Source organism: Notothenia coriiceps, unplaced genomic scaffold (assembly GCF_000735185.1).
Source record: "Notothenia coriiceps isolate Sejong01 unplaced genomic scaffold, NC01 NC01_scaffold00036399, whole genome shotgun sequence".
NCBI lineage: Eukaryota > Metazoa > Chordata > Actinopteri > Perciformes > Nototheniidae > Notothenia > Notothenia coriiceps.
Genome location: NW_011369100.1, coordinates 853,470 through 874,063, shown reverse-complemented (window position 1 = coordinate 874,063; position 20,594 = coordinate 853,470). Strand labels below are relative to the sequence as shown.

General features: G+C 40.6%; 2 protein-coding genes across 7 annotated transcripts in view; both read left to right on the top strand.

Moving 5' to 3' along the window:
* The first annotated feature begins 357 nt into the window (after positions 1 to 357).
* On the top strand, positions 358 to 14,239 carry LOC104963713 (FYVE, RhoGEF and PH domain-containing protein 6-like). 2 transcript variants are annotated; one of them, XM_010792348.1, is made up of 21 exons: positions 358 to 565; positions 1,570 to 3,514; positions 5,318 to 5,456; positions 5,656 to 5,717; positions 6,300 to 6,330; positions 8,275 to 8,426; positions 9,160 to 9,316; positions 9,452 to 9,539; positions 10,090 to 10,140; positions 10,261 to 10,319; positions 10,420 to 10,491; positions 10,882 to 10,950; positions 11,103 to 11,186; positions 11,300 to 11,379; positions 11,523 to 11,625; positions 11,748 to 11,897; positions 12,536 to 12,641; positions 12,893 to 12,987; positions 13,067 to 13,195; positions 13,282 to 13,421; positions 13,507 to 14,239. In XM_010792348.1, the coding sequence occupies exons 1-21, from the start codon at positions 553 to 555 to the stop codon at positions 13,541 to 13,543; spliced, it is 3,762 nt and encodes a 1,253-aa protein (XP_010790650.1). In that variant the 5' UTR covers positions 358 to 552; the 3' UTR covers positions 13,544 to 14,239. The 2 variants fall into 2 exon arrangements, with proteins under 2 accessions (XP_010790650.1, XP_010790649.1); XM_010792347.1 differs by having other exon boundaries at positions 5,650 to 5,717; positions 13,507 to 14,238.
* Positions 14,240 to 14,621: 382 nt separating this feature from the next.
* Positions 14,622 to 20,594, top strand: part of nr2c1 (nuclear receptor subfamily 2, group C, member 1) — an 8,437-nt gene continuing 2,464 nt past the window's right edge. The window contains exons 1-11 of one of the 5 annotated variants that reach the window (XM_010792339.1): positions 14,622 to 14,736; positions 16,378 to 16,509; positions 16,729 to 16,962; positions 17,105 to 17,183; positions 17,280 to 17,465; positions 17,971 to 18,151; positions 18,573 to 18,669; positions 18,897 to 19,081; positions 19,415 to 19,568; positions 19,718 to 19,839; positions 19,987 to 20,129. In XM_010792339.1, coding sequence (XP_010790641.1) covers positions 16,438 to 16,509; positions 16,729 to 16,962; positions 17,105 to 17,183; positions 17,280 to 17,465; positions 17,971 to 18,151; positions 18,573 to 18,669; positions 18,897 to 19,081; positions 19,415 to 19,568; positions 19,718 to 19,839; positions 19,987 to 20,129 — 1,453 coding nt within the window. In that variant the 5' untranslated portion in view covers positions 14,622 to 14,736; positions 16,378 to 16,437. Of the gene's footprint in view, positions 14,737 to 14,777; positions 14,928 to 16,377; positions 16,510 to 16,728; positions 16,963 to 17,104; positions 17,184 to 17,279; positions 17,466 to 17,970; positions 18,152 to 18,572; positions 18,670 to 18,896; positions 19,082 to 19,414; positions 19,569 to 19,717; positions 19,840 to 19,986; positions 20,130 to 20,594 lie in introns of those variants that run through there. The other 4 variants (XM_010792338.1, XM_010792340.1, XM_010792341.1 and 1 more) reach the window with 4 other exon arrangements.

Sequence of the window (20,594 nt, the reverse complement as noted above, 5' to 3'; positions counted from 1 at the left end):
AAAGCACCACCTATACAATGATCTATTTTGAGTCTTACTTCCCCAATTTGATCAAATATAGCTTAGAAAGCATTGGCTGGCTCCCACTCATATGTCTCTTGTGTCATAGTCACACTTGCTGTGTTAAAATTAGCAATGATGATGTCTGTGGAAAGATGCGTTGGTGGAACATTTGAGTAGTGATGATTTAATAAAAATGCATATTAGATAGAAAAAGGGTAAATAGATGTGCACATGAGACAATTCTGATTTAGTAAATGCTACACCAATCTGTCAGTGTGTCCTGACTGAGGCCCCCTGCTGGATCGTTCATGGAAACAAAGGAAGCTCTGCATTAATTAGGCAGCCAGTCAGTGCGGCTGCGGGGAGAATGAACTGTGGGCAGCAGGATCACATGGGTTTCTCGAAGAAAAGCGGAGAAAATGTGCTTTTTTGACTGATAACTTATTTTGGAGTCGACGGCTTGAGATGTATCCGGACACGAAGGCTGGTTTCTTTCCGCTTCAGTGATTAAACAAAAGTTGACAAAACAGAAACGAAGTGAGTGAAGCGATGATTAACTCAGGTAAGCGACGGAAACTCGATGATTGTTCTGGTCAGAGTTTTGTTAGTGGATCAGATCAAATCAAAGCAGGTCGATTTATTGTAAAACCATGTATTTATTTATCTGTTACTTCATTTATTTCTTGGGGGAATTACATCTAAACAGTGTTACACAGGGAGAATACATTCAACAGTGGTAATGTTTACTTTCTAGCTGAAGCTAATCTGCAGCCCCTGCCCTTGTTTCTGTTTCAAATAGGTTCATACAGACAAACAATTCCGTGTGTAAAACGATTTGAGATAGATCATATACTTAAAACAGACTGTGTGTATAAGTATTTAAGTCAATGTGTTGTACAGTTATTTAAATGGCAATCCTGTGATTTTATTTAGATATGTATTATAGTATATGGCACATATCCCACTAATTTCTATACTTCAGTGGTTGACTGTAAAATCTCCTGAAAAAGTTTTTGTTGGCTGTGTCTAACCTGTGGTGGGTTTCTGAATGAGGAAATATGTGCAGAGGGGAAAAACCAACATCCCTCTCTGTCAGCAGATCAGCTGTTATTGTTCTGTTCACCACAGAGGAATTTTAGGGCATTGGTTCAGCCAGATGTGCTAGTTTGCATGACTTTTTTTTGGAAGTCCCTGCACCCCTTCCTCCATTACTATCCCTCTTTTCATCTCCCATCTGCTCCTCCTCCTCCTCCTCTGCCCAGACACACACCATTAGCCGGATTACAGTGCTGTTGTGTGGAGTGGCAAACATAAACCATTTGATATTTGAACCCCCGGAGAGGTGGCCCAGTACTTTACAGCAGTTCAACACTAAGCTGTCACTAGGTTAGGATCAATGCTGCAGAGTTAAGAGTGAACCTTGTATTAGGGCAGCCTGTCAAAAATGCATCAAATATAGTTAGATTCCTAATCTGTTCGATGTATTTCAGATGACAAGAGGCTTTAATTCAGAGGAGATAAAGTACACAAAATCTGAAGTGAATTTGTTTTGTTTTTTCTCTGTAGGCATGCAAAAGCCACCTGTGGCCCCCAAACCGAAGCTGGCCCAGCCCCAGAGGCCAGGACTGTCTCCTGCAACCCCGAGAAGAGAAGTTCTCTCTCTCCCGTCTCCTGGCACACAGAGGAGGGCTAAACCGGTAGTGGCCCCCAAACCCTGCCTCTCCAAACTCACCACTGATGTGGAGTCCAAGCCTCTTGCTGCGAAGAGCCTGCTCCAAACATCTGTAACAGAAACGCCACAGACCGAAGGTCTTCTTAACTCGCAGAATGGAATACAGCAACAGAACAAAAAGCCAGATTGGGATTATATTATTCCGATCTGTCTGTGCAGCCAGGAGAACTGCATGTGCAGCGGCAGGAACTCGTCAGCACACAGGAAGATCGTCTCTACATCTCGAGGTTCTGTGGATGAGAGTAGGGAGAAAACAGACAAGTGCAAAGTGATGAACACTGCTACCACTACTCACCTCACAAACCATAAAACTCTTCAAGAAACTGTGGACCAAAATCTCAACACAGACATCAACACCTCCAGTCCAACAGAGACACCAACACCTCTGACTGTTAGGCCGTCCCTTCCTCACAGAACATGGAGCGATGAGGCAAACGGTAACACACTACCTCAGAGTTCACCTGGGCGAGGACCAGAGGAAGATGCTCTTGGCTCAGAGGAGATATCTCGTGTGTCCCAGCCAAAACCAATCCCAGCAGCCTCTAGGAAGCCCATCCCTGTCCCTGTACCACGGAAACCCAGGTCAGCTGGGCTGGCCCGTCAGGAAAAGGTGGTGGAGGAGAGTGAGGAGATAGTGAGCCAGGAAGGGAGGGAGGTGAAGCTGTCATCGGAGGGGAAGGGCAGCTCATCACTGTCTGTCAGTGTACCTTTTGGAAATGAGGCGCCAATATTTCTTTCTGCAAGAAAAGCCTGCGCCCAGCCGGCCCCTCCGCCCAAGAAAAAGCCTTTACTGTCAGCACCTGAGAAAGCACCGACCTATGATCTTCAGACACTCCCTACGGATGTGGAGGAGGAAGACCTGGGCTGGGACAGCAGCATCCAGGAGATGGAGGTGTCAGTCGACCAGGAGGATGAAGAGGTGGAGAAAGAACTAACGCGTGATCAGGAGTCAGTATTCAGTGACTTCACACCTATTCCTCCTTCTAGCCAGTCGCACAATCTGAGCCAGCCTCCTGCCAGCAGCGTGGCAGCAGAGGTGGTCAAAGTAGCTCCGAAGAAGCCCAAGAGGAACAGCAGCCCGATGGCTTGGATGCAGAGGAAGGCATCCTCTGAGGAAAAAGAAGAGTGGAAATCAGGAGATGAAGAGAAAAGGCAAGCACTTCCTTTACAAGATTGTGTTTTAAAGGAGAGGGTGATGAAGGAGCTGCCTGCGCCGCCAGTGGTGAAGACCAGCAGAAAATTCCTAACACCTGGAATCATGAAGCCTTCTCGCTCCAGCCTTAACAAACAGAAATCCAAGTCCTTCTCCGGCGCTGACCTCCTGCGCTCCGACGGACAGAAGAGGAACTCTTTCCGGAGACTGCTGGACTTGAAGCTCTCTGTGATGATGCTTCCCAAGATGATGAAAGGAGGCCAGAGCTCGGCTAATGATAATGAACAAAGCGTGCACAGGGAGCTGGATGCATGTGAGGACTACAACACTCATCTCCCTCAGCGTAAAAACTCCTGCCCGCTGATCGGAGTAGAGCAAAGCGTGGACGGAGATGACTTTCCTCCTGGATCAGAACAGGATATTTACTACGAAAACATACCTGAATATGAAGAAATAGCAGACTACATTAATGTGCATGTAGGAACGGAAATCACATCCCCTCGGGGGTCCATTGCACAGCCTACAGCCTGGCAGTATAATGATGAGGGCATCTATGAGGAGCAGGAGCCTTATATGTCCTTTGAGAAAAACACTGAGCAGTATCAGATGCCAACAGACCTTGAGAGGTATATTATCATGGCTTTTATCTGTCTTGTTTCTCTCAGTGCTTCACATCCTATCTCTGAATATGTTGAGTGATTTCCATTGGTTCTGGTACAACACCTCTGGCCTCTTTAAAATAATCAGCTGATAAAAAGATCTTGTTAATGACACAAAGGGACTGTGAATAATTTGTTTACCAGGAAGTTTACGGAGAAGCTCGTCACATTTGTGCCTTTGTTGGAGATACCTGTCAGGGGAGTTTGACTGGTATAGTGGCACACATGCTCAGCGTTTCAGGTGTTGATGGATTGTAGATAGACAACCTAATTATTTAGATGCCTGTTTCATTTTCGAAAAATACACTTCATGCTAACATTTTCAATGCTATAGCCTGACAGACAGTTCTTTTTTTCGTTTTTTTAGGATCTGTCGCTGAGATTTTTTCATAAATACGATTTTTGATGCTTTACTAAGTATTTCCTAAAAGGAGTGTGTCCTTCTGGAAAGCATATTTATGTTTCTTAGCATAAGCCACAAATCCTTCAGTCAACGGTTTCATTTAAAGTCCTATTTTAAATAAGAAGAATAGGCCAACTAAAGAAGAGTAAGACTTCTGATGAAAGAGCTTTTCTGTTTCAAATGTTCAACACTTCAAATAAAAAAATATCTACTTGTCCAGATATACAGTAGCTCTCGGGAAGCTGGGAAATTATATTTTTGATTTAACTGATCCTGTTAAAGTTATACGACTAGTCTAGAACAACCCCATTGATGCTTAATTAGCTCAATTAAACTTAGCATGATTAAATTATAGTTAGAAATGCGCCTAATTATCCTCATTTGTTGAATTGTGAATGAGCAGTGAACAGTCAGAAAAATAGGATTACAGTTTGTAACTGTACACTCGGGGGTGTACAGCTTAGTGTGTCGCCAATCTTTAGCTCAAACTGTGCAGCGATCACATGTTTAAGGACGTTGATCAGCTCACAAACAGAGACCACTAACAGCGTAACATTGTAAACATACCACAGTGTATAAGACTTACAGAGTCCGGCTTATTGGGTTTGCTGCTCAGCCTCGGCCTATTTCTTTTTCTGCAGCTTTTGTTCAGGGAGGGGCCGTTGTTTCACATGTAGAGCTCCCTCTGGGATTTATGGCATTTGAGATATCCAGTTTCTTTTTGGTGCTGGTCCCCTTTTAGCTGTCTAAATGTGGTCATTTAAAAGCAGTGCTTTTGTATGATATGGGGTGTTAGTGGTTTGCTGTCCTTTTGTTTCTCATGGACAAGACTAGAATCATGTTGATAGTTTATTATTTAATGTTGCTTCCTGGTTGTGTCAGGTCCTCCCTTTCTTTCGTTTTATGGCTCCCTCTTGATCAGAGCAGGAATTGTTCAAATACTGCTGGACTGATCTTTGTTTGCACCACCACTTTAGTCAGCATGTCGTCGTGTCCCAGGGCAAGACACTCCACCCCAAATTGCTCCTGTGGGGATTGCCCACAGTATTCATGTAAATCGCTTTGGATAAAAGTGTCTAACAAGTGATAAGTAATGTAATGTTTGTATTCAAAACACTCCTCTTTGATTAATGTGCTTTTATTCCAAACCTCACCTCTTTCCCCCTTTTTTAATAAACAGCATCCACTCTTTCTTGTACTTCTTAAACTAATCATGTAGCATTGGAATGACAGCCAGCTGGATTCAGTGTTTTTGATAACTGCATGCAGCTGCTGCGTTGTCTTAATCACCAATACAGTGATGTGTTCATGCTCTGGCATCTGCCTCTATTCTCCCCTGACCCTAATATCCTGTCCCTCTTTGACAGAAGCTCTGTGGATGAGGAGGTGACGCCCTTGGACGACGTCCCTTCGGATGATGAAATCTTGGCCAACACCTCAGAGGAAGAGGACGATAGCAGCTCCATCTCCAGTAAAGGAGAAGCTGAGCCGGCAGAGGAGAGCACGGTGAGAGGCACACAGTTAGATTTATGACTTCACTCTCTAGAAGTACTCACAAATGTTTTTGGGAATCTTCACACAGGGTTTGCCCTTTGCAAGGTTTCAGATTGATCTGTGTGAGATTTAGCCATGAACTACACAGGGTTTATTTATAGTGCATTGGAATTCTAAGTCTGTGTTTTTTGAATCTTTCTGTCAGGGGCAGAGTGGGCAAAAGAAGAACAAGATTCACCACATCGCCACAGAAATCATGAGCTCTGAGAGTGTGTAAGAGTCTTCATTTTTTTCTTTCAAGGTTAAACCAAATATGAAAAAAACAATATTATATAAATTTCATCAACGGGGGTAATTGGATGTTACCAAACATACTTAGCTATCGATAGGTTTCATTTTCATTTCTCTGGTATAAAATAAAAATCATTACTAGGTGTTGGAGCCAAAACGCTTATTTAGCTCTCGCCTATTATTTATTTTGCTGTCATTATGTGTTCACACCACACACAGTTGTAATTGGTCACTTACGGCACTTATCACATGGGTGTGGTGTAAGGTATTTATTCCACCTGTTGTGTGCCAGGCTTGTGTGGGTGTCAAAGAGGGTGAGCTATAGGCTCTGGAGGACTTCTTAAATTGTTTTTTTAGTACATTATTTGTGCTTTGACAGAATTGTATTCACCTCAATTGTATTGAATGGAGACGGACATTTCAAAACCCTGGCAAATAAACACATATTAGCAGCATAGCTAGCTAGACATCACTAGATAAGCCAGAATGTATTTCTTTTTGGGAAAGAGACTCTTTTCTCTATAACAATACTCATCTTTTTATAACTTTTCTTAATCTTTCCAGGTTTGTTGACGTCCTGAAGCTGCTTCATGTTGTAAGTATCCTGAGACATTATCCATTTGTGTTTTTTGCCTCACAAAACGTTATGTTTGCATTAATAAAATGTTTTAAAATTCCAAAGCGGGAACAGAATTACATCTAGACTTATATAAAATACAGCCAAAGAGATTGTAAACATGTTTTGATTAAAACGCAGTGAGAGATAGAAATCCGTATTGAAAGAGTTGTTGTATATATTTTTGCAGTTTACATTAAAAGTGTTATTAGGAGTCCAGGAATGGGCCACATGACAAATGTTGAAGTCGGCTGAAAACATAAATATTCATATCTTTTGAAAAATGGAACAGGACATGGTGTAGAGAAAAGATTTAAAAGGCTCTATGTTTTTATCTAGTACTAGTTTACTGTGAGCCCACATTCTACATATGTGTCTGATTATGAGCCACCGGGTCACACCCCATGCAGCATAACACTGTCTCCAACACACACAGCTCACATTCCTCATGGTTTTCCTCTGCTGTGGTATCTGACCGTAACGCTACACTTGTTTGTTGCTTGTTGATTAAGAAATGTAATCCATAACGGAACCAGAACTCCAATACAAAGCTCTGGTTTCTTTGCTGCGCTTGTTTGTCAGATCAGTATACGTACACTATAAACTTGTATCCTTCAGACAAAAATCAATATGATTGTGTTTTTCATAAGTAAAAAAATAATGTGTATTCACCCAGTGATGGAGATCCACTACCACATTTATACACCACATTATGCTCATCTTTAGGTTTGATTGGTTACTCTAATTATGTGAGCGGGGATTAAACATATTCAAAACATAGATACAGGAAGGCATGAGAGGTTTGTTTTATGAGACACAGATCTCCAAACAGGATTGTAATGGGACTGAGTCATGAACTCCTCGCAGCAGAGCGCAGACAGGAAGTGCTCTGCAGACTGTGGAGGAATAGAGTCCAGTAATGAGGATCAGTCATACCAAGTTCAGAAGAATGTAGAGGTGACTTAGTTTCTGTTCTCCATCCCCACCAGGCACTCAGCCAGCTTTTCACAAACTGATTAATGAGAGCACCACATGACATTTGTTGTGAGCTTTTATCTGAGTTATCAGTAGAGACGTATTTTTCAGCCATGCCGTGTGTAATGTTGCGGTCAGGTGAAAACCTTATGGTCTGTACAAGGTCATCTTTCCAGCAACACGAAGATAAGAAAGGCTTTGATTTATAGCTCGATGTAAATATGTGGCATGGTCCATCTGACCAGCGCTTTATAAACTAAGTTAAAATAATGCTTTTAAGCCATACATAACCTTTTATCTAAAGTGAAGACGGGAACATCAAACCAAACTGAACAATAGCCTTTTGTCCACCCTGTTGTCCCCATTCAGAAATATTCACTTACTGCTTATTCAGTCATGGTTGCATTGTAATCTTTTCTTATCTTATGAATCACCTGTTTTTTTCTAATTCCCTGCCAAATCCTACTTCACGTGACGCGCCTCCTTCGCCCTCAGATCACACATGTTAACCACAGGAGCGCTCTACTGGGTGCGCAGTCTGGCAGTTTTATGTGCCATGTGTCCCAATTAACCACAAAGAAACCTCCACATCATCAGAAAAAGAAGCAGAGGGGTCAAGGTCTCCTGCTCTCCTGTTTCTTTCTTCCTGATTCACCGTACCGTTGATCTTAACACATTCTTAATGTGTGTGCCGGTCATGAGTCAACCGTATATATTCTGTATCTTTTATACTTAATGGCTCTGGAGCTTATCTTTTTGTAGTGTTGTTCTGGTAACTGATATATGTGATTTGCAGAGCAGACAGATTTAAAACCTCTATTGTTTTTAGTTCTTCTTCAGTACTTCATGTAGATTTACTTCTGGTTTTCCTCTTCCTGCCTGGATGAGTTCCTGAATATGCCCTGCTGACTCTTTATCTGTCTGTTTATTTGATTATCTGACGTGCAGGACTTCCGTGATGCGGCGTCCACGGCGTCTCGTCAGAGTGGGAAGCCTGTGATTGAGGAGCGTCTTCTCAACCAGATCCTGTACTACCTCCCTCAGCTCTATGAACTGAACCAGGATCTGCTCAGAGAGCTGAAGCACAGAGTGGCCAAATGGTACATAATATATTTGAATGTTTGTGCATATTCATCACGTTTACTGGCTTAAACAGCTATATATGCACATACATTATTTATACAAAGATACATTTAAACCCATGACCCCATATTTGTGTCTAAATGTTGGTATTTGTTTTTAATAGTTCTGACGCTGTAGTTCAACTAAAGATATGACTTAATGTTTACGCAGGGAATGTGAGTATTTATATTTAGTCAAGCATTGTACCTATGCACACATGTTATCAATGTTCACTAGAGACAGCTTTACATATTAAGATATTTTTCACAATTTTCTGAAATTTTACCCGAAAAACCTATTGTTAGTGGAGAATATAATCAGCAATTTATTTAGCAATTTATTCTATTCAATTTCTTCTACCGACTACTACCATAAAATCCTGCTGCCACTAATGTGGGAGTAACAATATAGATATAATATGAAATAGCAGAACAGTAACCGAGGACATTTTTCCGTATTGAGTACTTTTTTTTAAAAGTACGCTTTCCTGATGATGCTTGCATACTTTTACCAAAATGCAGGACCTTTACTTGTAACAGAGTATTCTTTAAATGCGATACTAGTTATTTTTGCTTAGACAAGTGGTCCTTGTACTTCTCCAAACAACTCATTTTTCTGTACAATAACTATTGGAGAAATAATAATAAACCTTAATTGTAAACATTTGAAAATATAATGTTGAAATATTACTAATTTTACCTTATTTTACAGGGATGAAAATGCTAAGCTAGCAGATATTTTCCTGAAGAAAGGGCCATATCTCAAGATGTACTCCACATACATCCGTGAGTTTGACAAGAATGTGGCTCTACTGGAAGAGCAGCGTAAGAAGAACCCTGCATTCGGCGCCGTGGTGCGGGAATTTGAGGTAACGAGGCTAACCGGTTTCCTCCTTCAGAGGGGGAGTGACTGTTGCATAACTGAGCTTTAATTGCTTATGCAAGTGAGAGTTTGTCCCTTTTTAAAATCTAATTTGTAATATTTGTAATTTTTTCTGTCCAAGGCCAGTCCACGGTGTGCCAACTTGGCTCTGAAGCATTACCTCCTGAAACCTGTTCAGAGGATTCCTCAGTATCAGATGTTGCTCACAGGTACATCAGCAGAAGAGTCATTCTCATTACGCATCAGGCTCATATTCAGTTTACTTTCTGGACACATAATCTGCAAATCCTAATTAATCCCTTTAGAACTAACTTCCTTGTAGTTATGGGCCCCTAAACATAGTTTGTGATGTTTCTCATTTTTGGCATCTTGCTGCCCTCTGGTGTCCAGAAAAATACAAATGCTTTGGAATTTCTTTGCTGCTCCTCCAATCTTCATATAATAAGGTTTTTGATGTGCAGCCCAAATCAGATTTGGTGACATAACACAAGCTTTAACATGAGTGAGCTTAGTGTTTCATGAGTCTAATGGATCAGAGTTGATCCCTAGGGACCAAAATGTGAAAAATGTTTGTACTTCACTCCTATATAATTCTGTTACGTGAGCACCTTTAGATCGTTTATATCCACGATTTTAATTTTAGAGTATAATCCAGGAATGTAACACAAGACTGAGCACTTATAACCCATACAAAGTCTTTTTCAATGTTGAACCTAACTCTATTTTTAGAGTTGGACCTAACTTCTATTTGTGTTTCAGACTATCTGAAAAACCTGTCTGAGGACTCTGATGATTACAAGGACACACAAGGTAAACAAAGTTCCTTTTTAAATCTGTACTGTAACTCACCTGATAGTTTCAGGAACAGAAACACATAAAAACGTCTGTTATGTGTTTGATGCACATCTTTTTACATTTCTATCCACCCAGCGGCCCTTGTCATAGTGAAAGAAGTGGCCAATCATGCCAACGACATCATGAAACAAGGGGTGAGGAAAATACAAATATTCTATTAACATGTTGATAAAAAGCTCCATACAGATTGTTTATGTCCTTGTGAGTTTTTGTAATGTTATTTTTCCCTCTCAGGATAACTTCCAGAAGCTGATCCAGGTGCAGTGCAGACTGAACGGCCACCATGAAATAGTCCAGCCTGGGCGGGTAAGACCATAAAGCTTTAGCTTGGATTTATATTTTGTATTAATTATTGTGTATTGCTCTATTAAATGTTAACTGTTAAATCAACACATATTTGATTTATTTTTCCGAACCTCACTTCATTGACATTAAACCCTAAAACCTTTTACCATAAATGAAATCGTATTTTTCAGAATAAATAGGATAATACAAAATGAAATCCAGGGAGATAATAATTTTACTTTAAGGAACAGGAAATAACAATAGGAGAACAACTGCACTATTACAGAAGCTGTACAGTTTTGTCGGGCAGATTAGTTTGAAAGGAAAGTATAAATAAATATCAGGAAATAATTTACAAGTCATTGTGAGTTATTAAAAAATGTTTTACCTTCTGGCGTTTTTTTGCTGTAGATTTTCCTAAGAGAGGGCATCCTGAAGAAACTGTCGAGAAAGGTCATGCAGCCCAGAGTGTTCTTCCTGGTACAGTAACACATTATATCTTCTTTCTCTTGTATGTTTTTTATACAATAATTTCATCATGATGTTCTAAATCTTACTCTAAGCTCTTCTGTGTATTAGCAAAGACGATATGACAGAAAGTAAGTAATGTTTCTTTCTCATGTTCTTTATAGTTTAGCGACACACTGCTGTACACAACTCCTGCTCAGTCCGGCCAGTTCAAGTTCAACAACATGTTGTCTCTGGCTGGGATGAAGGTGAGCACTTCACTCCTTATTTCTTTGCACTCGTCATCTATTCACATATATGTTATTATCCCACTATATGTTATACGCTGCCATCACTGCTCTCACAATGAAATTAATTACAGGTTAGCAAACCAAGCCAAGAGGCCTATCAGAACGAGCTGAACATTGAGAGCGTGGAGCGCTCCTTCACTCTCTCAGCAAGGTAATGATCAGAAACAAAAGAGAAATCTCTTGGTAATTTAAGAACGTGCTGTTTCATAACAGGCTTCCTGTGTTCTTTATTTGAGTGCATAGGTCTGTGAGTACTGTGTAGGCGTGTATTCACACTCTGTTTTCTCTCTGCAGTTCAGCCACAGAGCGAGATGAATGGCTCGAGGCTATTTCCACAGCGATCAGTGACTACACCAGGAAGAAGATCAGTTTTATATCGGGCAAGCCTCCAGAAGAAGTAAGAAAACACATTTCCTGTTTGCAGTGTATACTTTATGATACTGATGAGATCTAAATCAAAGTACTTTATAGTTTATGTAAGAGTGATGAGAGTTAATGTCTTTGTTTGTTTATACTCAGTTAGAGCTGACGGACTACTATAGGGATGGTGCTCCTTTGGGATCCAAAGCCCCTATCTGGATCCCTGACCCGCGGACCACCATGTGTATGATCTGCACCTGTGAGTTCACGCTGACATGGAGGAGACACCACTGCCGCGCATGTGGGAAGGTAAGGTCACAAAAGTCTCCCTTCAAAATCAAACGCAGTTTCTAAAATAATGTTATAATAAATGAGAGCTGCAATTAACAGTTATAAAACTGTTCATAAAAACAGAGTAGCTGGTTAAACATATATATCATATGCAGCTAGACAGTTCACTCAGTAGAGTTTCCCTCTCCCTTGTTAATAGTTGAATCTCACTCAATTGTCCCTCCTGGTTCCCTTATAGTCAAGTGGTGAAGATAACAAAAACAGGGATTTATTAAAGTTGTATTGTGCCTTACTTTAGTGGATCATAACCCACCGGGTATAAAATGAATATGCAGATGCTCTGGTTCATATTAAATCTGATAATGTCCTATAAATGTCGAACAAAGATACCTTTTGCTAGTTAATTAAACTAAGTACTCTACTGGCAATTTTGAATTACCTCAACCACGAGAAGATCCCTGAGCATACAGTTATAAATGACCACAAAAGGGTTGCGCTCATGGACCTGTAGTATGTAAGATTAGCTGCTGATACACCGAAAGAAATAGGCACACGACCAAAGACATTATCCTTATGTCTGGCAGATATTTAATTGGATTGGAAAGTATTCCTGTCAAGCAAAAAATAACATATTTTATGCTTAATCATCCCCTCAGGTGGTGTGCCAGTCTTGCTCGTCCAACAAATACTGTCTTGAATACCTAAAGAATCATTTAGCCCGAGTGTGTGACCAGTGTATCGATGTTCTCCTGCAGCAGAAAAGTAAGTCTTGCTTTCTTCTGACATTGTATGCAATATGATCCAATACAAAATGATTTATCATATCACAGGGCTGATAGGATGGTAGCTGGATCATAAATAAGGAGATTTAATAATGCTGTGTACCAGGCTCTTCGTTATCATTAAAAATCCTTATAACAGAGGCATCAGTGTTGATTAGATGCAGTTAAACCAACACAGGTATTGTGTCTCTTTTCTATCTATTAAACCACTGCATTTTTCACCTTGATCAGGTCAACAAGCCCAATCAGCAGCTGTATCCCCTGGAAACAAAGCCACCTTTGCTTTCAACAGGAAGCAGAAGAAGATCCCTGCAGCTCTCAAAGAGGTGATTGATGCTTTGTTATGATCAGAATGCACTGATGGTGATAATGACCTGATATATAATCAGATGTGTTTTGTTTCAGGTGACAGCAAGCACAGACAACTCTTCCATGAGTGGGTACCTGCAGAGGTCAAAGGTGAACAAAAAGCAGGGGAAGAGGCTGTGGTTCGTTATCAAAGACAAGGTCCTGTACACGTACGCTGCAAGTGAGGTAAGATCCCAGTGTCGTGTTATAATTAAAGTAAAGCGAATTGATTTAATCTTTATCTGACACTCTTTTATTGTGTCTTCATGCAGGACGTTGCAGCATTAGAGAGTCAGCCCCTGTTAGGGTTCGTGTTGAAAGAGGATTCATCACAGAAGTTACATTTTAAGCTTTACCACAAAAACACACTTTACTACATTTTTAAAGCTGACGACCTCCAAACGGCACAGAGGTACAGTATAAAGAGTTGTGCCACTTATTGTAGCACATGGGTATGAAATTAATAACACTAATAACTATTTTTTTTTCTTTAACAGATGGATCGACACATTTAAAGAAGCTACGGTGCTCTAACATTGGTTGACAGTGTTTACCTCAGTGCTCTCCGACTATAGAGACATCATATTAGTTGCACTGAAATGCAACCTAAATACATTATTTGTATTGCTTTTATTAACCATAGAGTAGGACATAGCCATGTTAGTTTTATATTTAAATTTAAATCTTTGCCACCAGGATATATACAGTTTTGGATAAAAATTAGGAATCATAAGTCGCTCCATGTGAATCTTTTTTTTAGACTTTTTACCCATTTTGTATAATTATTTTAGTAACCTGCTTGGATCTCCAGCAGATATCTGTTAATAAAGCCCATTGTAAATAGATTTGTAATGAATTTTAGAGCTCAAAACAAACCCTGCAATATGTGTAGATGTTCCTTGTTGTATAGTAATAATTACTTTATTTCACACCAGCATGTGTCTGACTGTTGAGCACACAGTGTGCACTCATTATTAACCCTCTCTACAACCTACATTCTTACTGGTGTATCAGGGGGTTGTTGTCTGTATGGGCATAAGTGTACCATGTTTATTGCATTTGTAATTCAAATGGCTGTACATGTATTCAATCCCTACAAGCATTTTTCTGTAAATATAGAGGATTGTAAATTAAACTTAATCAAATGTCCCCTGAATCTCACTGTTATTATTTTAATGATGTCACTGTAATGCATGTTTGTTTGATTGTGCATTTTGTTATGGTAATAACAATTTTACAACTTTAAACAAAGCCTGTCTTCTTGACAACTGTTTTCATACTATTATATCCAATTATATAGCCAATTATCAAAACAAAATACACATTATTCTGAGTAAGCTTCAACAACTGCCAAGTAAGAGTTTGTGGAACCATAAGTTATATTTTTGAACATAACACACAAAAGGTATTCATACACTGTGATATGGTGTCAACCTGTTAAAATGTTTTTGTTTTTTTTAAATCACAGGAGTACTCCTGTGATTGACAACAACATTTGTACAGGTTGACACCATATACTGTATGCTCTCACATACACACCATAGACAGTATATATAGACATACACACATAGGCTAGGAGCCTCTGCCACCCAACTGCGCATGTGCGTGAATCGTTTATTGATGGAAAAAGGTCACGAACTCTGACCCTCCCACTAACTGCAACAAACAGTTAAAATATTAATATATTGAGGACTTATACATAATCTGACACAACAGCTAATTGGCAGGTAAGACATGTTTACTAATGTGGATGCATGCGATGTTCAAGAACCAGACACGAGTGGCCAGTAACACAGGAAGGGAGGGAGTGTTCAGTAGGTCTGCAGCAGGGAAGCAACCATTACCGGTTAGCAAACAGCTATCCTAGCTCGTTAGCACTGTCGTCCGGAGCACAGAGCTTCGAAACTAAAATAGGCAGGTATGTAATAGTGTTGGTATTTGTACGCGTCTGCATTAGTATGTATGTAGGTAACGTTATATGTTAGTGTGTAGCTAATTTGAAGCAGTAATGTTGCAAACAAACAAGCTAGTTAGCCAACAAGCTAACAAGCTTATCCCCGTCAGCTAGCTGTGTTACCGTTAGCTCATGTTAGCTGCTGCGTTAGCAATTGCTAACTAGCATCCGCAAACCAAGCAGCCACATCGTTAAAAGAAAGTCTGAGTGTGACAACAGCTCATCGTAGTGTTAACCCATGAGATATCTTGTTAAATTGATGATAGATGTTGATATCCAGTGCAAGAATTTGTGCGGTTTTTGCCCATTTGTAAAACGCGAGGTCCCTCCGCTGACTCTGCGATTGAGCATCATGGGCCTTGAACCCTATCATGCTTTAACCCTTCAATTTTGACCTTTCACCCACAGGAAAAGAAATACCTTTATCTTCCGTATCGATTTTACGTAGCTGGCTGTCAGGAGCTTGTTTGTGTTAATACTGCACCTTTACCGCTCATTCGTTGTCATTTAACATTCATATTATGCCATATTTTGTCAGGCCATCAATAGTACAGTTTCGAGCTAGCGGTTAGCATAGGCCACGAACTAACATTAGTTAGTAGCACGCAATACCATAAATCAGATGATATTATTTCACATTATCGTTCATTACGGAGGATTGCAAGCCACGTTAACACCGTTAAGAAGCATCAATCACGTTTAGTCCAGAGATATATAAAAGTTAAAGGGAGAGGTAACGGGGAACTAAAGCAGGAGCATAAAGGGTAGTAGCATTATAGTTACGTGTTTTCTCGCTTTTAATAACATATCTGAGATATGATACAGTTTATGTAATTCAAACTATTGAGATTGAGATCCGTGGTGCTCCAATACACATCGGTACATAAGACATGATATTTGCACATGTGGTAAAAGTTTTAAGAGATGTCCTACGGGTATCATGTTTACACACAGAACTCAAAGATCTACTCAACAAAATTGATGTTTTTCCATATGTTTCTTATATTAACACATTTATATGAAAGACCAACACCGACAGTTCATTGATGATGTTATTAATGAGTATTGTCAGTATTCCGTGATAGAGCTTATCCCTCCAGTTAGTTTTATGTTACCCAGAACCATTGCAAATATAGAGCTCCACACTTGTACTGGATGACATGTTCCAACATTACTTTGAACATGGCCACTATATATTATGTTGCAGCAATCCCACATATACTGTCCATCTGTAGAAAATACTAACTAGGACAGCTGTGTTACAAATCTGTTCCTAAAAACACATGTAGGGACTCTTGAAATGTTACAAATAGGACTGCTTGTTAACAACCACTTTCAAAAGAAAGAGAATAAACTCAGCCTTATTCTTGAAGGAATTACTTTAAAGAAAGTAAAGCATATGTTCTCTCGACAGGTGTGAATGCCTCATGTGGCACTGATGTGAAGAACAGTAGAAGGTGTACGCAGTATCAGAATGGATGGGCAGACTCAAAGGATTCAACTTGTGTCGGCAGACAGCAACATGGCATTAGGACACAGAATACAGGTGAAGAATGATCATCTTGTTTTCTTTCAAAGATCCCGTCAAACAGCTGACAGAAAAACATAACACTGTTTCGAATTTGCAAAATATCCTTAGTCCCCCAATGACATGCATTCTGTTTGCATAAATACAAATCCTATTCTTTATCATATGATTAGCTTAACTTCTCTTTCTGCATAAAGTCAACAATCACTCATGTTTTCCTTTTTTTTTTCCTTACAGATTGTAACTGATCAGCAGACTGGTCAGAAGATCCAGATCGTCACAGCACTTGAGCCGTCTTCCCCTGGAAAACAGCAGTATATTTTAGCAAACACTGACTACCACTCTGCAGGGAAAGTGATCCTTGCCAAGCAGGAGGGCTCTGCCAACAAAGTCATCCTCTCCTCTCAAGACGGCTCTGGGATCAACCACCTGTTGTTCGCCTCCCCTGATCTGGCTGGGCAGCAGATTCAGGTATATCCAGGAAATATTAGTTTTATTCCAATTGTAATAAACAAGTTACTGAAAGGTCTGATCACTAAAGAACAGACATGTAATATTTCCAAACCTAATGTAATATGTGCTGTATTTAACTTTGTTTTAATTTGTTTTTCAGTTTGTGACTGAAGGGTCAGACCAGTCTCTTGGGAAACCGGTTGTGGAGTACTGCGTTGTCTGTGGGGACAAGGCCTCTGGTAGGAATTAAGTTGAACCTTCTTTAACATTACAATTGTTTTCAGTAGTGAGCAAAGATTTTCCAACTTGACCCTGTTTTGTCTTTCCTCTCTCAGGGCGCCATTACGGGGCTGTCAGCTGTGAGGGCTGTAAGGGTTTCTTCAAACGCAGCATTAGAAAGAACCTGGTGTATACGTGCAGAGGCTCCGGAGAGTGTGCCATCAACAAGCTCCACCGAAACCGCTGCCAGTACTGTCGCCTGCAGCGCTGCATATCGCTGGGCATGAAACAGGACTGTAAGAGTAAAATACTCTATTTACAGTTTAAGTTAACACTTTAGCCGCTTTCACACCAAGTACTTAGCCGGTACTTGTTCCCCCCGAACTCTTTAGTCCCTCGAACTGTCCTAGTAGATCACGTTCTCACCGGAATAAGTCCCTGAGGGAGGATTAGGCAAATGAAGCCGCTGACGTCACTTCTCCTTCTTCTGCTTTGGGTTCACAAAACTTTTTCGGAGTTTTAAGGGGCGTGGTTTGCAATTCGCCCAGCCAATCAGAAGTGATTAGTGTGGCCGACACACCCACGAACCATTTCCTCCTCAGGAAAGTACTACCTCGCTAGCAGGGACTATCTGGGGGTGAAAAGGTTCGCGCGAACTAGGGACTTGTTCCAGATCCTTTTTGGTGTGAAACCAAATCTCCCCCCCCTTATCGGCCTAGTTCGGGGGGAAAGTACTCCCGTGTGAAAGCACCTATTAAGTTCTCACTTATAGGATGTTTGACTCTGATTACTTTGTTTTGTCTCTAGCTGTGCAGTGTGAGAGGAAACCTGTTGAAGTGAACACCAGAGAGAAATCTGTCAACTGTGCAGCCTCCACTGAGAAAATCTACATCCGCAAAAACCTGTGCAGCCCTCTGGCTGCCACGACTACCTTCATGTCCGACAAGGAGACCGCCAGGTACACACACTTCATAAAACATGACGCCAGGTACACACACTTCTCAAAACATTTGTACACACACTTCACGCATTATTTTTGTTGTTAATTGTGCCGCATTTCCACTGCATGATCTGGCACAGCTTTACTCAATTTCCCTTGCTCTATTTTGGTATATCCATTCGCAGAATAAATGTAAAATAAAAAACTCACAATATCTTGTAGTTCAATCCAACCCCATTACTAACCACAGTCTCAAAAATGTCTGTAGGGTTGACTTGGCATCTTTCTATCTCATTGTCTTTATCTGACATAGGATTCGTAAAGATAGGATTTTGTTACATTGGATTGGATTGAATGAGACTGTACACATGTAACTAATCAACTGATGAGAGTTTGAGTTATAACTTACTCATATTGCATGGTTATATATTAAATAATGCAATGTGAAATGTGTCTTTTCCAACTTCAGGTCTACAAGTTTGCTTGAGTCAAGCATGTTGCTCAACATCCAGCAACCGTTCTGCAAGATGGAAAACACAATCTTGATTCCAGCATCCCCCGACAAGGTAACACAGTCCAACATGTCATTCCTACCTAACAATTCCTAAATATTAGTATAGATTCAGCCGATTTGACTTATATTTAAGAAATGAGTATTTGCTTGCTCATTGAAGCTGCATGTGTCTAAACTTCTGTATGATGTAAACCAGTTTTGTTTTGGTTATTCTTTCTTGAAGTAGTTCAGTGATAACCACCAATGTTTTGTTAACTAAAAAATATTCCCTTTTTGCAGGATGACCCGTCTCATGGTGACCTCGGCACGCTGGCAAATGTAGTGACGTCCCTCGCCCACCTCAACAAGGCCAGGGAAGCGAATGACAGCTGCAACGACATGATGGGAGATGATACGCTTAGCAACGGGGACAGCTCCATGACAGACCTCCAGGCAGATGAGCAAACTGCAAGTGATATTACTCGGTGAGGGAGATGTCATACAGAATCAAGAGGCTCTGTTACTGACCAGTTTCTGAATAAGTTGTAAGACGTGAGCACTAGAAAGAAACCCGGGGGCTGTTGTTCTCTGTTTGTTACAAAGCTTTAATAGAATTTCCTGCAGGGCCATGTGGTTTCTGACTCCGCTCTTTAGGACTTAATTAGATTCACCCACAGTTATTTAAAAATAAACAACATGTCATGGGTGCACTACAGTGCTGCTTTGAGTTCTATCCTTTGTTGTTGTTTCCATGTAAGCTCAAATAGAATTGATGTCTAAATGTTTTTATGTTAACTTTTTTATCTTCATTTTATTAGAGCTTTTGACACTCTGGCCAAAGTCCTGCACCCGACTGACGGCTCGGCAGGAGAGTCCCTGGAGGCCACCATGCAGCTGATGTCAGGGGACCAGTCGGGTCCTGTGGTGGAGCTGGAGGGGCCGATACTCTCTGACAGCCATATCCCTTTCAAGGTAAAACCACAGCGGACACTGACCTCTAGCCTCAGGGTGAAATCCAACTGAGACTAAAAACCGCTGCTTATGTTCGACTGAGTGCACATTTTAAAATCAAACTCTGGCTAACACCACAGTGATGTTTATTCTCTAATGTGTTTCTACAGCTTATGATGCCTTTGCCTGTGCCAGAGTACCTCAATGTCAACTACATCTGTGAGTCAGCTTCCCGGCTACTTTTTCTCTCTATGCACTGGGCACGCTCCATCCCTGCCTTTCAAACCCTCGGGTAAGCCTTCGTCATATTTCCTTTCATTGTCTGATGACACCTTTTTACTTCATTCATTAACCTGTCAGTTATAAGATGACAGTTAAATGTGCGCTTTCCGTAATGTGGCCATACAGTTCAATTAATTCCTTCTTTTTTTTTTTACAGCGGTCAAGATAATGACATTAACTTAATGAAAGCCTGCTGGAATGAGCTGTTCGCCCTCGGTCTGGCTCAGTGCTCCAACGTCATGAATGTTGGTACCATCCTAAGTGCCATTATCAACCATCTGCAGACCAGCTTACAGGAAGGTAGGAGGGTCTGCTGTTTGCTTGCCTGCGAGGTTTAAAGGGCGTCCACAGCTAGAATGATAGCTAAAAAGCGTGAGCGAGCAAATCCACTTGACAACTACTGTGTCTACTGCATGACTACAGAAGTGAACAATATCATTAGGATCACTTGGATTGATTTGATGACCGATTAAAAAGCTCACAGGAATTTAAAATCCATCTGAATTCAACAGTGCATTTGTCTCACACATTAGGGTGAAATAGTAAAATGATACACATTTAAAGGGGACCTATCATGCAAAATGCACTTTTGTACGTCTTTTATACATGAATGTGTGTCCCCGGTGTTCCAGGGAACTCACCAAGTGTCAGAAAACACAACCCTCTCTCTTTTCCTCCATACCCAAATCTCTTAAAAAGGGGCTGCAACGGATCTGATACAGACTGATCCAGATTTGAACACTTCTATGACGTCACAGAAGTGGC

Excerpts from the sequence above, each read along its gene's own strand:
- LOC104963713 (XM_010792347.1), top strand. Across the intron at positions 10,951-11,102 it reads AGCCCAGAGTGTTCTTCCTG|TTTAGCGACACACTGCTGTA; the intron begins GTACAGTAACAC and ends TGTTCTTTATAG. Across the intron at positions 11,380-11,522 it reads TCCTTCACTCTCTCAGCAAG|TTCAGCCACAGAGCGAGATG; the intron begins GTAATGATCAGA and ends TTCTCTCTGCAG.